The 16321-nt window shown below is 39.0% G+C and overlaps 1 protein-coding gene and 1 long non-coding RNA gene across 4 annotated transcripts; one reads left to right on the forward strand and one right to left on the reverse strand.

The window, feature by feature from the left end:
• Positions 1–333: 333 nt before the first annotated feature.
• Positions 334–12119, reverse strand: phrf1 (PHD and ring finger domains 1). Of its 3 annotated transcripts, none has more exons than XM_017423056.3 (19): positions 12033–12119; positions 10658–10787; positions 10455–10568; positions 10062–10270; positions 9815–9898; positions 9574–9707; positions 9377–9468; positions 8926–9089; positions 8513–8639; positions 8230–8354; positions 7940–8133; positions 7442–7567; positions 6689–6843; positions 4423–6382; positions 3239–4305; positions 3048–3124; positions 2378–2527; positions 2157–2285; positions 334–2028 (listed from the first exon to the last, which is right to left on the reverse strand). In XM_017423056.3, the coding sequence occupies exons 2-19, from the start codon at positions 10743–10745 to the stop codon at positions 1864–1866; spliced, it is 5160 nt and encodes a 1719-aa protein (XP_017278545.1). In that variant the 5' UTR covers positions 10746–10787; positions 12033–12119; the 3' UTR covers positions 334–1863. The 3 variants fall into 3 exon arrangements, with proteins under 3 accessions (XP_017278545.1, XP_017278544.1, XP_024863146.1); XM_017423055.3 differs by having other exon boundaries at positions 8911–9089; XM_025007378.2 differs by lacking the exon at positions 12033–12119 and having other exon boundaries at positions 8911–9089; positions 10672–10787.
• A 1908-nt stretch (positions 12120–14027) lies between these two features.
• LOC112450744 lies at positions 14028–15268 on the forward strand. The gene is made up of 2 exons (XR_003039424.2): positions 14028–14229; positions 14609–15268. It is a non-coding gene; the product is annotated as an uncharacterized LOC112450744 (long non-coding RNA).
• The last annotated feature ends 1053 nt before the right edge of the window (positions 15269–16321 follow it).

Here is a 16321-nt window from a genome sequence, read left to right on the forward strand (position 1 = left end):
GTTACTAAATCAAGCCCCCCAAAAATGTTATCTTTAAAACAACTGTGTAACTTTTTAAGAACTATATTAAACTTTAAAAATATCCCAGTGATAACATCCTAACAGACCACTTTACCATGACACATATTCCTTATTTCACATGTGACCTGTAGCACTTCAGACTTTAAAAAGGTTAGCTTTAGTCACTGGAAGCTGTGTCTGAAGTGTTTACACCAAAATATAAGCAACAAAGCATCACCTATGAATAAATTCTCACATCTCATCTTCAAATAATATCAAATCCACAGCAGATAACAACACTACATAATGTACTTGTGTTGAAATAAGACAATCGCCTTTTTAAATTTTTTTTATTTATTTATATACTCTTTGAGAAACACCTGGTTGGTTTGATCAAGTAAACACAGAAAAAAAAAGAAGAAAAACATTCAACGCACCTGTTAATTAGAATCTTCCTGGATGTTGGCAAATAAAGCCTATATACAAAGGATGTATAAATCTTTACAGTAGGCTGGTAAACGATACACAGTAGACAACATAATGAACAATGTGTGAATATTTCAGTTCGAGACAGCATTGCAGATAAGCGAAAACTATCAGCAAAAATAAGGTTTAGGCTAAAGACGTGAGCCTCCATCTGCTTCAGAGGTAAATATGTTTAATGTTCCAAACCAAAGATGGACAATTACTCTGCTGTATGACACGTATGTTGACTTTAAACTGATCTCACAAACCCAGAAAAGTAAGCTGAATAGTTATAGACACAAAGAACTAAATTTATGATTTTTTTTCTTTTTTTTGTTACAATGTTTGACGTCAGGTTAGACTGAGATAAAACGTGGGATATTAACATTTTTTAGGAAACTGAAACTTGCAACTCTGCCACTGACATTAAGTTCACATTTAGTCTTTCTAGCTTTAAAATTAAATCTACAATACCCCATGGTTAGCTGCTTTATCAGCTGTTAAAAATAAATAACCAGACATGTTAAATTTCACTTCTTCAGGAAAACTTAAGTTTTTTATTACTTATTGTACGGCTTTGATACAAAAAAAAAATTATATATATATAATTGTTGGTTTTCTAAAATCTACACTGCTGATATGAGAAAGAATACCGGGAAGAATTTTCTAAATTGTGAAATAAAGCAAACGCCTTCAGAGAACTACCAAATAACTTCCATATATATTTGAAGCCAAGGCTTTTAGCTTGTCATCTTTTGGACTAAGTTTAGCTAATTAGATGTAGGTATGAAATATGGAAGACACAAAACACAGCCTCTCAAAAATAAAACTGAAATCAACTATAAACAGGCAACAGAGGCAACAAAGACAAAAGAAACACAGGTCTTTATAACAAATCTGACTTATTTACAATTCAATCTAAAATTGTTTCATTATCATACTAATACATTTTCTACAAAAAATTGCATAATAGTGCTTTTCATGAATGTGAACCTCTTGAGTAACAGTTATGCTGATTGGGTTCACCACTTTCAAATAAGTTTGTTTTGCCACTCATAAATAACCCATCCCTCTCATTAAAAAAATATTAATAGAAAACTCAAAATCAGCATTACAATGCATCCAGTCATGGAAAAGAAGTTTCCATCTTCCTTTAGGTTTCTGAGTAGTACAACACAACAGACCAGTTTCTGCCAGTTACAGTCCCAGCAAAAGACACAAATGGGTGGCATTCAAGTTTTTTTGATAGTTTGCTGTCAAAACCTTATGAGAATAGAAAGCACTAAAGAAAAATGTTTGTAGTGGAAGTATGAGCAAACTCTTTACCCGTTTCGCCTGGGTACATTTGAGATCCTTCTCCGGTACAAGAAGAAGATGTCTGTGTTTGTTTGCAGAACCTCATGGACTGTCAGATATGTCCATCGGCTCAGTCTGCTCCCCGTGTACCTTCACTGAATCCTCACCTTTTTTATGCTTCCTTGCATGTTTGTATTTTTCCACATACGCCTTGATCAGATTTCCCACTTTGACTGGATTGATTTCCCCACTCTTGCTGTGGCACACCTGTTGACCAGGAACACAAAACAATTACAGAAAATAAACTAAAAACTTGAAACAATTACGCAGCAATCCTCCAAAAACAAGAATATCCTACAACCATAGAAGAATCTGCATCCTAATTTTTGACTCACCTTCTGAACAGCTTTACGCAGAATCTCTTTGTATTCTTCTTTGTTGATGTCTCTCTTTTGGTAAAAAGGCTTGATCGCCAACTTCACCTCCTCGACAGCTCTCTCCTGCATGTGCAGCTTCTTCAAGTACTGTTTGCAGGAGTAAAACGATGCTGATTTAATCAGACGAATTTCACACCTAATGATTTTTTCATGAAAAATGTTTTGTCATGCACAATAACCTTGTCTTTCCTCGACAGATCTCCTTCCTCTGCCTCTTCTTGTCCTGTTGCTGACAGCTCCCCAGGCTGCAAAGCACCAGAACTTGTGCTGTTACCAGGTAAACTAACAGCACTTTTCTTGGAGAGGTCACTCGCAGCTCCTGCAATGTCCTGTCAAAATCAAGTAAGACATCTTCTAATCATGGCTCCAAAACCAACATGACAGAAAAAAAGCCTTCCATCTTTAAAGTAATTCAGATTTAATAGCAATTTAGCTAAATAAATTCACAAGACAATGCATCTACAACCTAAAACAATTCATGTTTAATTTATTATTGTTACATAATAAATTATTCCTGTTTGTAATAAAAGTATAATATGCATCCATGTTATAAATAAAATGAAGCACAACAAAAAATAACATTCTGGCCTTGTGTATTTTATTACATTTGAATATAGTGATTACCCTGAACTTGCTCACTTCTACTTTCATTTTATCTGAAAATGCCTCAGTATCGGTTTTAGTTTCTACCACGTGACCTTCCCAAACAACACACCCAATTCTTCTGATTAAACACTGCCACCTTTGTGTCATTGCTGATATTACATGCCAACAGGCATTCCTAAGAACAGATGTTAGAAAACAAACAAAAGTGAGATTAAGTCTGCTGTGGCATGTGGCTCTTCCCACCTGACCGGCTGCTTGAGCTGCCAGAGACAGTTTACGAGATCCTTCCTGCTTCAGCTTCAGTTTGTACAATGCCAGCTCTGTGCAAAGAAAAATCATGAGAACGATGTTCAAATAGAGAACACATTCTTTATTTCTTTATTATGAGTTAACTTTAGGTGACTGAAGTTAAACAAGTCAGCAATAACACTTACTGCTTGGTGATTTTTCAGGCTGAGGTCCCTCTGGTTCCTGTATGTTCCAGGTAACTCGCTTCACCTGAGTTTTGGATTTTGATCCCACTACTGTTGATACTGGCTCTTCCTCTTCCTTCTCCTCCACTGCTTCTTTCTCCTCTTTGGCAGCTGCACCGCTACACTCCGTTTGCTCCGCTTTCATATAATCGAGATTATCCAGCATCACATCGACGTTGAAATCATCATCGGAGTCTGAAGGCTCCTGTTTTATTGGTGCTGTTAAACCGGTTGTGTTTGGTTCCTTGTCTGAGTCTGTGGATACTGGCTCAGACTGTGGTACTGTGTCCTCGAGGATGTCTGCGGTAACCAGTGTGGTGAGTGTAGAAGATGGTGGAACAGAGGGACTTGGCTCAGATTTGATGTTGGACTCTGTCTTGTTGGGATCCTCCAGTGTTTCGTCCATGGAGTCATCTTCTTCGCTTTTAACTGGTTTTGTGACGAGAGAATCTTCAAACATATCTACAGATTCTGACTTTATTTTTTCTTTTTCAGTCTTGATTTGTTTTGGATTTTCCATAACTCTAGTCTGGCTGTCTGCATCACAGTCACTTCTTTCCTTTTTGACGTGAGAAGTAAAGAAACTGGAGGGCAAATCCTGTTTGTTTACTTCGGCACGCTTTGCCTCTTCAGTGCTTCTTTGAGTAACACTGCTCTCTTTTTTTCTTTCCTGGGAGCGATTTGTGTCTCTGGAGGAAGAAACGCGTGTATTCAAACTTTTTTCCGTACTTCTGGATGATCCTTCTTTCCTCCTCTCTCTCGATCTGGATCGAGACCTCTGTCTCTTCTTGTCTTTAGATCGTGATTGCACTTTGTCTCGAGAGGAGACAGTCGTATGTTGATGTCTGGTGGGCTCTTTCCTTCTTTCCCTGGATCTAGAGCGTGATTTGGAGCGAGATGCACCACGTTTACTGTCCTTAGTGTGCCTTCTCTCATAGTCCCTCTCTCTGTGATCAGTTCTCTCCTTGCTTCTTTGATTATGCTTGTTCATCCTTGAACGCTCTCTGCTGCTTGAGCTAGATCGTGACCTGTAACATTTGAGATGACAAAAACGCTTAACCAAAAATATACTAATTTACTTCAACCTTTAGATATGATCAAACACGTAGTCATTGCACAAATTCCAAATGATGTTACACTCTTACCTGGATCGCCTCTTTCTTGTTTTGTCTGCGGATCGTGACCGAGACCACCGCCTCCTCCTCTGCGTTCTATCTGGAGAGTTGGACTGAGAGCTGTCAGAGGTCGAATGTGAATTTCTTCTTTCTTTTGACCGTGACCGCCTGGAGCTTCTGTCTTTATCCTTCTCCTTCTTTTTGCTTCTCTTCTCTGAGCCCTGATGATCTTCATGGCTCAGATCATCTCTTCTGCCCCTGTCCGTCTCAGAACTACTAGACTGTTGCTCTTTAGAAGCTTTGGAGGTTTGCTTCTTATGGTCCAAATCTCTTGTTGGAGACTTGGAACAGGATGCAAAATCTGATTTAATGTGTTCCTGCTGCCTCTTCTTGGTGGTTGTAGAACTGGATGCTGATGAATCATCTCTGTACTTAAGGGGAGAACTGCTGGGAGCTTCAGAATCATGTCCACTCTCCCCTTCAGCCTTTAGATCCATGTTTATTTGATCAATGCTTTGCTGAACAGGTGGTGTGATACTTGTCATCTCACTTTTAATCTCACTCCCACTTTTAATCCTACCATCATGCCCCTCAGACTCGTCCTTTTCAGATTCATCTGAACTCGGTTCCTGCTTAATGTTAGTGTCAGGGGACGCCGCTTGTTTCTCAGTATTTACGTCGACCCATTCAGATTCTTCTTCAACTTTGACACGATGCTCTGAGAATTTTCTTTTTTGTGATACAGCATTCAGAGAAGTCCCAGGTGCTTCTTGTGAAAGCTCAGTCTCTTGTGTTTCAGGTTTCACGTGCACCAGATCCCGCTTGTTTGGAACTGAATCCTTGGTTTCTGAAATACGACCTCTCCCTTCGTGAGTGGCATGCAGAGGGCTGCGGTACAAACCTGGGCTCTCAGCTTCATCACCTGAGCTACTTGAATCTGATAGAGTTGGATTAAAGGGATCATATATATTATTATCATCATCTTGTTCCTCACTGACCGCATGGGATTTTAGCAGCTTTTGTTTGTCTTTGTGCAACTGCTTCTTTTTTATTTCCTCCTCCTTTTTTCTCCACTTTTCCTTTATGTTGCTTCCAGTAGAGGAAGAAGATTTAATGTTTAACCGTTTTGCATGCCAGGAGTTCCCGCTGGAATTAATGCGGAAACTTACTGATGAAGATGAAGAAAACAAGGCATGCTGTGGTTGACTGGCAGAGGTGCCGGAGGAGGAGGAGGAGGAGGAGGAGGAAGAGAAAGAGTTCGAGAAGGCTGATGATGAGCTTGCCCTATCAGGCCTGTTCCTCTGGGCCTGACTATCAGAGCGGCTCTTTTGCTGGTCTACACTTTGCTGCCTTCCTTTGTCCCCTGAGAAATTGTTCATACTACCTTCGGGCAAGCCAGAACCACTACTAGCACCTGAAGAACTGCTGCTATTTCCTGTACTACCAATAACTCTATTACTACCATAACTGCCACCGTGACTAGTTCCATCATTTGTGATATTGCTACTCTCTCTTTTTATTTTTGGTATCCTTGGAAGCACGGACACATCCACCCACATTGGTTTTACAGGTGCTTTTTTAGGTTGGGACTGTGATGGGGTCACGCCTTTGCTTTTGAAGTTGGTGTCCTGGATGGGGTGGACAGATGAGGAGCTGGTTTCCCTTGAGGATCTAACTCCATTGGCATCATGGAGATGAGGAGTTGAGGTCGGTCTGTTGGGACAAGGAGGCAGCAAACCTAAATTTCTTCTAGGTGACAGATTAGAATGGGGAGTTGGTTTGGAAGGGTTGGCTGAGTGAGGCATGAAGGAGGCTGGAGGGAATGAGTTCTGGGTCAAAAGCCCATTCACTGAAGAATGGGAAGATCCTGGTAGACTGCCGTCATGATGAGGAGATGTAGAATCGTCTCCCATGTTGGATGAAAACCCTGGGCTACCAAGGGCACTGACATCTCCTGAACTACTGCTTTTCCTTCTACTTGGCAGCATCACTGTAATTAAACAAGTATAATGAACAAGAAATAAAGTTATATGATTATTTTTTATTCTCAAAGAAATAACCTGAAACATAACACTTTATTTCAAGGTAGAGGTTGATCCCTACCTGGTGCTCAAAAATACTTTTTACAGTTTTCATTTTTTCAGACAAAAGAAAGATTTGACACAAGTCTGTCTTAATCAGAGTTAAAGATTTGAGGCAAGCTGTTATAACCAGATAGGGTGTAGCTTTTCACAAACAATACATTAATGCATACAAAAATTTACATCGTTTTTAGAAATGGACAACATGCACTTACTTGGCGTTGAAGCTTTAAGTGAACCATCTCGATTGATGACAACATCAGAACTGTCCATCAGGAGGATGCTCTGACCAGACAAGATGCTGCCCAGCAGATCAGGAACAGGCGCTGCCTCCACAACGCTTCCTGAGTGTGAGACATCTGCACTCCTCCTGGTAAAGCATGGCAAATGAGATTTAATGAGACCCCTGAAGTGTACATGTAACTGAGTCTTCAGCAGCAAAGGTAAGAAATTATTTGCAAAAATAGCTCCACTTGTCTGTCTTCTTAAACTAGCTGGTTTGTTTTGTTATTACTTATTTCTTATCTATTTTGTTAACACATTGATTGGTAAATTCTGCTATAAATTAAGATGGTGATGTTCGGTGTTAGTTTGAGTGAGATGTTCTGTATTACATAATAAACAGCACACAATAAGCAATATGTTTCAGTTAGCTGTGCCCACTTCAGCTGATTTTAAAGCACTACAGGCCTCATTAATTTGAAGAAATCCTGCAATATAAACTTTAGCTACAATACTGTTAGATGACTTTCCTAATTGTGAGGAATATTTTAGAATAGGAGGACATTTTCCTGCATCAATTTGGTTGTTCATTATGTGCTGTGACAGTAGTTTTCTTTTTTTTTTTAAATTGAAAACAGCATAAAAAGTAAATACAATTTGCCATAAATTAAAAATAGGACAATTTAGAATTTAAACGCTATCGCTAAAACTCAACACAACAGACCAGAAGTACAGTAGTTTGTTACCTGGAGAGGCTTGCGGTGACTGGACGAGCCACAGGCTGGTGAGAGCGAAGGGCAGAGCGAGAAATCCCTCGCCTCTTAGCCTCTAACAGTGATGTGACAGTGGCCTCCTGGTCATCCTCCTCCTCACTGGTAAAAAGAACACCAAAATTCAAAATAGTAAATGCATAAATATTAAAAGTAAATATTACCAGTGAAGTGCAAATATAAACACATTCCGAACTCTAGTACACTTAAATAGAACAAAAAAGTCTTTATAATATTTTTAATTTAAGCTAATGGAACAATTGTAGTTTTCTGTATAAAAACACTTTATACAGAAAGTGAGAAACACTGAATTATAAAAACAGGGCTGATGGAAATGAATCAGATATTTACACCTCACACATAAACTGCAAAAAAACAAAGAATAGCACGAGTTAAAACTCAGGTGTTTGGTAAATTAAAGGTCAAGTAATCCAAATGCATGTCACATGATCAAACAGTATTAAGTCTCCTTACTGCTCCACAAACGGATCCAAATCAAATGGATCCCCGTAGATGGACAGAGACGCAGCTCCTATGTCGGCACGCATGTTGCTTAACGTGTGCTCTGACGGCCGGTATACAGTGGGAAGCGAAGAGCTCTTTTTGTCCTTAACAATCCCAAGATTATTAGCAATACGGCCTCTGGGAGTGACTGACCTTTTTACTATCTATTAGAAAAAAACAGATAAACAGTTCACTTACAGAGAAAGACCTAAAATACTTTCACTTTTTATTCAGCTTGTGATAAATAAAGTCACACTCACTTGCTTTTTCTTGGATTTAGACCTCCTTGCTCTCCGTTTCTTTCTTTTGATCCCTGTGCTTTCCACTTGACCTTTTGGACCCTTAGCAGATGATGTCTTCTTGCGTTTCACTCGTCTCCGTTTTCCTGTTCAATCATCGTAAAAATCATCATCACAAACCTACCACAGTGAAGCCAAGATATAATTTTATGCATTTTCTTCTCCTCTAAGATTTGTTTATGTCTGTCTTTAGTATTGACCCCTACCTAGTTTTGCCTTTTCATTTGAATGAGTTCATACTTACGTGTTCTGCGTCTCAGTGGGGCCCGAGGTGTGATGTCCCGTACATACACAGCCGTGTTAAGCCCGGCAACCACAGCATTAATAGTTTCATCGAGCCAAGTGGACTGTATCAGATATGTTGGAGCCAACTATAAAAAAAATGTCTGAATGAATTTCCTGCTGTGCTTTCACAGACTATGGTTGTGCAAACACAGCTGACATACACATGCTGTTTGATCACCAGTTTAACAGAACATTAACGTTATCCAAACACACACATCACTTTCAGTTAGTTTGGTCCACGCACTAGCAAACAGTTCTGATTTTAAAGACATTTGATTTAAATAGAAAAACGCACTTATGCTGTGGAGGAGGGTTAGATAAGTAGCCAAAACAGAAGCGTCACGCCTCATGCCAAACCTGTGTTGTTCGTGCCTGTGTGATGCGGTGCCGGTTGACATTGGCTCGAACCCTCTCACTCTGCTGGGTACGAGCGATAGCTCTGGTAGGACCTACGGCACGGGTTTGGGCTCGACTGGTGGCAGGACGGGCAGGAGAAGACAGGCTGTCTGTTTCACTAAGCTCCACAGCTGAACCCCCTGAGGCAAATAATAATTTTATTATCTTGTTTCATACATTTTCATGACCTACAACTACAGACAAATAACTGAAAAACTAAAATAATGTTGAATATTTACTAACTCAAAAAAAGATAAATAATTAAATTAATGAACATTTAAAACAGAGACGCTGAAAAATAAAGCGTAGGTCTTCCTGTTGATGGACACTTATAATATTTTTACATATAAATTTAATTTTCAGTCATTGCTTTTTTGCCGTTCACAAAGATCAGCTTGCAGTATAGGAAGATAACTTAAAGGCCTACTTGAGTGGCGGTTATTGGCCTCACACTCGGGACAAAACCATTCCTCCACAGGGACAGAGTCAAGAGGAGGTGTGAGGCACTCCATGTGATATCTGTGGAACAACAAGTATTAACTCAAATCAGTTATAAAAAGGCAAAAAAAGTGAAGTAATACCCTAAGAAAGGTTTCTTTGCTATAAGAAACAAAATCACCTCACCCTGCATCACAACCATCGCAGAGCAAGAGGCGGTCCTCACGATCACTGCCCCCACACACCTCACAGTTGGTTTGCTCCAGGTCTAAATCCACCGTCTCCTCTTGACCTGCCTTCACAGGCTTTTGCACTGTTATCTAAAATAAACACAATTAATATACAGGATTAGTCCACCCAACACATATACTGTACAAACGGTACAGAGTTGTCATATTTTTACCTGCTTTTAAGTGAACATACTTACCATTTTCTTCACTTTTCCTCCATAACATTTTCTTAAGTATATGCTGTTAAAGGCAATACGGTCTACGGGACACGAGTTTGCGTTCTAAACAGAAGAAAATAAAAGAACCAAACACTGCAAATGAGCATGTTATTTTGCTCTGTTAAAAAGCAGAGAAAGTACTATCTATCTATCTATCAAAAGCAAAAAATGCTTTCCAACACAAAGCTTTTTCTGCTCAGTTTACACGGCCCTGAGTCAGACCCACCTTGGCCCATTCAAGGATGCAGTCGAAACAGAAGTAGTGCTCACAGTTCTCTGGTGTTGCAACAGGCTGGCTACTGAATGAGTTCAGGCAGATGGGACACCTTTCCCTATCCTCATCTGAGCTCATTCCTTCAAGGTCAGCCGAGGTACCACCAAAAGCTCCATTCTCAGGCTTAGCATCTTCCTCCTCCTCTTCCTCCTCCTCCTCATCTAATACATTGTATAAAAATCATTTTTCAATTGTACATCTTCAAATGGTTTTTACAAAAGGAAATTGTAACACGACACAAGACAAAGAAAAAAAAGTTTCATTCTGTAATGTATCATAAAGGCTGATTTTTAATCATCCTTCACCACACACAAAAAAAAAAAATAAGAACTGTGTGTCATTTACCATCCTCCTCTTCATTCCCGTCCTCCTCATCTCCATTGACGTCACATTCCTCTTCTTCATCACCACTATCAGATTCTCCCTCCTCAGACTCCTCCTCTAGGTCATCTGAGTCATCTATAGAAAAAAAAATAGCATGCACAACATTTATGTGGTGGAAGTTCAATACGTTTTGTGAAACAAGGAGCCATTTTTAAAGAAGCAACCTGAGATGGCCCACAATGCTGCTCTTTTTCCTTTGCTGTGGGATGAACTGCGATTAATCAGCTCATCTTGGCTGTCGTCTTCATCCATGGCTGACCATCAGAACAGCACGACTTCCCCGACGGCTTGGATCTAAAATTGTATTTGGCGATGTAAGAGAAATGCAACATACTGTTAAAAGAAATTTACACAACCAGTTACATTTTCTATAATGTTTGTGAACTGTATTAAACAAAACAAAACAAAACACACAACCAAAGGCAGATAAACCTCAGGGATCTTCAACTGTAGATAAACATGAAGTGTTATTAAACGTCCAAATTAAAGAAAACCAATTCACCCCTAAAACAAGACAAAATGTAGTTATGTTACATAGTGCTCACTTTACTTTAAAAAATTGTTAGAAGATTCCTCTAAAATTCAAACTTGTCTATGGTAACAAGCAGTACTTTTATTGATACAAAATGACACTGCGCCAGCGGTTCATGTTCCACGCAATTACAAAATATATAAACAATTTATTTTTGTTTTGTTATTAATTATTATTTAAATTCAAACATAATACATACATACAACCTGGCCCTGTTTGCAAGAGAGAGATACATGAAAATAGGCCCTTTGCCAACCACAAAACAAAAACTAAAAGCAGTTTTACTGAAAATATTTACCCATCCTAAAAAAAACACTCATAAATACTTACAGTAAAAACTAAGTACTCCCTCCACTGGATGAATATCATTAATTCATGCGTTTATTTATTTTTCTGAATAATACTGACAATGTGCTGCTTGAGGCTAAAGATTTAGTGTTTTTTTAAGCATCACTGGACTTCACCTCATTTCATTTGTATTTGTAAATCAAGCTAGCCCCTTGCACTTTCAACAACAAAGAGCTAATAATTTACGATATTTTCCTGCGAGGCACCGGCGAAATTTCAACTTCAGTCCTCCCATCAAAATACCATAACTTTTTATTGTTATTGCATGCAATTATGTGTTACTTAAGCTGCCTAGCTAGCCTCTCGTCGTCGTGCAAAGGCTACATTTGTAAACAAAGAACAAAAACTTAGCACCAAATTGTATTTCCTGCAGTACTCTTGTGTGTAGTGTGCATACAGCGCAATTATAGACATTTACGTTAGATACATAGGTTGCAACAAAATGTGACACTTTTGTAATTTTGTCCTTACTTGAATAATTAGCTTCGGCATAGCATGTTAGCTGTCCTCGGAGTAGCTAAATTTAGCAAACGTCAAGCACAAGTCTGACTGAACTCTGCGCCAAAAACACAGACTGGGCAGATTTACACAAACTCCAAAATGAACCCACAGCAGCTGCAATGTATTAATGAAACATTTAATATTAATTTTAAACCTACCCTATTCAGTTGTGTAAGATTTGCTGAGAGTGGTTTGAAGTCTTCACATTTGGTGAATGACACCACCGGCTGGCTAACGACGGAAATTGCCGAGTGCACTTCGGTAAATTCGACTCTTAAAGAGACAGTGTCCCTTAAAAAGGGTTCACGCTCCGCTCACTGTACTTACATATCTGCAACCTACACTGTGTTTCTTTGAATGTTTTTATTTATTTGCTATTTTAGATCTTGCATGGAAACTGTATATTAAACGTGAAATGCCTCAGACAAAAAACAAAATGCATTCATAGGTTTATAAGTTTCTAAATTTCCTTTTTACAAAGTATGTTGCGAATGTTGCATTTGGAGTTGATCAATGAAAATCCATTCCTTATAAATGGTCAATTTTATAATATGTGGCAGTAAGTATTGATATTTTAAAGATAAAATCTGTAGGTGGTATGAGATTAATTTGTATCTGCAGGTATATTGATGTACTTGTAGGTATAAGTAGCTATGCATGTCTGTGTATATGCAGTTATATATGCATGCATGGGCATTTATGTATATATTGGATAACTATTTTGATTCAGAACTTGTATGTAAACATAGAGACATGACTGAATAAGCCAATGCTAATTAAAAAAAATATAGAATAGGCCTTCTTCCTGTTCCCTTTTAGAGCACTTTTTGTTTTGTTTACAGAATATTTTGGTGGAAATATTTATATATATAATATATAATGGTTTTTTTTTGTTTGTTTTGTTGAAATTTTAACTGTTCGAAAGGAAATGAAGGACAAAAAAAATCAAATTGTTTTAAAAAACATTTTTTTACATTTAAAAAGGGGCTGCTTGTCCTTTTCTTCAAACAATGTAGCTCACATTAACCTGTTTTTCATTACTAATCAAAACCCATTACATTTAAATGTGTTAATACAAGTATTAAAAACTAATGAGTCACTTCAGTGAAGAAAATATGTACTCCTACTTTCCTGTAAAGTGCTTTTAACCGTAAATTCGTCATGAACTGCCTCGTGGACAGCAGTCAATACAGTTGCACAAGTCGACCTCTAGTGGCCAAAAAATATATTGCAACAGCTAGTTGTTACATAATACAACCTGCAATCCCGGTTCGTTTTGGGGTTATGTGTATCCTGGCGGAAACTAATCCATCAGATTGATAAATATTAGGAAGAAGAAGAAAAAAGTTTAATTTAATTAGAAACAAAACATTCCAGCTAACCAGACTAGAAATTAATCATTTTGAGTAGATCTGATTTGTGTTGTTTTCAAACATATGCAATAAAAAACAACATCTACATTACATCTAAAATACCACATATAAATGTGATATTTAGACGCGAACATACTTAAGTGATTGATACGGTGTAATAAAAGTTGTTAATGATGTCAGGGAGTCCTCAGAGAACTCCTTAAATAATTAAGGGCTTGTCTTCCTCCCTTCCTCCTCGTCATCATCATCAGATCAGACTGTCATGCAGCATCCTTGGTACGTGCACAGCCACACTCTGCTCATGGCAACGCTGTACACAAGTAAGCCGAGTTCAACCACTTCGCACCGGAGGGGTAGCAGCGTTCCGCACGCAAACCCGCCTTTAAACTCGCGTAAACCGCCTCCAATGGCAGCCGTCGCTCCAAATGGCGTCTATTTAAGGGTAAATGAGCCTGCGTCGCACGGATATCTGCTGTAAATATGGATCAGGACAGGAAACTGTTAACAAGGTAATGGTTCATTCCTGATGTACGACGTGCAGAACTGAACGCACCGCACCCCAACTACAACGCCGATACTCGGCTTAACGTGATGTCTCTGAACATCCCGCCTCCCGGGGCTTTTGATAGGTCAGTTACCGGGAAGAGGCGGGATGCTTGGAGCCAACACGGCAGCTAATTGGCTGTTCGGCGCGCCAGTTCGTTGCTCTTTTGCATAACCAGGTCGGGTTGCAGATGCAGGGGAGTGGGCAGGGTTGGGGTAGTGCAAGTGAAACGAACTTCAGCGTCGGCATAGGCTACACAATATTCCTTAATGTACCTAACTTTAATCAAGAGCTGAGATTTTTGATCTTTTTAAAAATTGAATATATATATATACATATATATTTGGATATTGGATATAGGATGCGCAAAGACACGTGTGAAGAAATTAAAGTTTTTTTTTTTGCTCAACAAATTTTCTAAAAGACAACTTGGGACTGGTAAGTACATACATATATTTGTCCCCATTCTTTAATCTGTGTCTGGTGAATAGGCCACGTGCAGCATCTCATTAGATGTTTTTGTTTTTACTTCAGATTTATTTACAGTTGACACGTTTTCCTTTGTGAATATTTTGGGACTAGGAAACTTTTGAAATGTGTATTAATATAAGTAGAAGGATGATATTCTTTTTGTAGTCATATATATTTGTACTGCCTGATCCATTCATCCCGAACAGGAGGTCTTAATAAATTTCAATCTGTATTTGTTTGTTTCAGTGTTGAGACAGCACATGTTTAGATGTTCTGACTTTTTGTATGAGCAGTTCTTTCTGGTTTAATGGTAGTTAATGACACAGCATTTGTTTTTACTCTACAGACTCACTGTCACCAAAATGTCTGAGATCTAAAAGCAGGTAAGCCACTGACTAACGCACATTGCGCCAGTTGCCACTTCCACTGTGCGTGTGACAGCGGCTAACCTGGTTTTGGGAATACCTCTCACTCTGGCTGGCCTCAGCCTCGGACCAGCTGCAGCTGGAAAAGACAGACACCTATATGTACAAAGTGTTCCTGATAATGTCCTGTGAGCTGCTGGGAAAGGGCTGCTCCACATGAATGCCCTCCCAGTGGTCTCTACTTGTACTGAGGCCAACTTCCTACTATGCTGACATACCTTATTTAGGAGCAGTGGTTTTTGCATTACCTCCTAATGGGGCTGCCAAGTCTACTGCCTTCATTAGGACTGATGGTGAGTTATGTTTCAGTTTCTGTTTCATCTTAGTGATTCAGATCTCTGTGCTCCACAATCTGAAGACACAAAGTCTCCAGGGCTTCTTCAGGAGCTTTCTGGGTCTTTCAGCACTAGTTATTGTTACATGAAGTCACCTAATTCTGAAAAATAAAATGTACTAAGATAATATAGTGTTTTTTTTCTTTTAAATTTCAATTTGCAGTATAAAACTATATGAACTTCACAGTTTGTTCAATGTTTGTAAGTATGCAAAGCGAGAAGTAAAGTTTTCAGTCAAATCATCTCTTTCGTCGTCTGCTGTTCATTTCATCATGTAGTGCACGTCTTTGCAGGATGCGGATATTTTATTCCCATCTGTGCGCTGTGACTTGTTGGGACACTGAGGGCTAGATATGTCATGTCAGACTCATTAACTTGTGGTCCCTGTCGTCATCGTAAAATGGGACGTGCAGATGCTCATCCACAACAAGGAAGTTCTTTCCCTGACGTCCCGTGATGTCTCTTAAAAGTTTTGCGAAGTTTTCATCAAAAGAGGTCAAATGTTGGGCTTCGCTTTTTTCTTTCAAAGTAAATTTTGAGATTTTGGGGCCCATTAGGGAATGCTGTTCTATTATCGAAAATAACTCCCATCGGCTCAGCGTCCCGAACGATCGTTATAATCTGTCAATGTGCTGTTAGGAAACTGAAGTCTTCTGGGACTGCTGGAAATAGTTAATTTTGCACGTAGAATGTCTGTAAATATACACGTTTAAACATTCGTCTTTAGTAATCCGAACTCTAGGATTTCAAGTAAACCGATGTCAAGTCATGGCTGTCACTCTGATGACCTCCCACAGTAAATATAATTGGTTTGATTTGGTCAGAGAAGACGAGGGTTAGAGTTCCCATAAAGACATGTATGAATGTGTCGTATGCTTCATATCCACAGGTAGACATTAGTGGAACACCAGACTTTGATCTTGTCCAGACAGTGAGAACAAAACAAGGATTTGAAGCTTATCTAACCCCTGCAAAGCCAGACACTTGTAAATCTTCTCATTATAATCCAATTTCACAGTTAATCATTACATCAAAACTGTCCGTCTTATGTGCCTCTTAATACGAGCTCACGGCCCAAAATGAACTACAGCAGAATAAAGAGGAAAATATATCTTTAAACTGATAACATGTCAAAGCAGCGTTCGGTAAACGTAACTGGGCACAGAAAAAGAGAGAAATACAACGTGCTTTCCTCTGAATTTTACCTGCCAAAGTGTCAGCGAATGGGAGTATTTATAGAAGCCTACTGGGTGTCAGTCCGGCGTCAGTCAGAGCACAAGGGAGGTTCACGTCACTCAG

This window comes from Kryptolebias marmoratus, linkage group LG11, assembly GCF_001649575.2.
Source record: "Kryptolebias marmoratus isolate JLee-2015 linkage group LG11, ASM164957v2, whole genome shotgun sequence".
NCBI classification, from domain to species: Eukaryota; Metazoa; Chordata; class Actinopteri; order Cyprinodontiformes; family Rivulidae; genus Kryptolebias; species Kryptolebias marmoratus.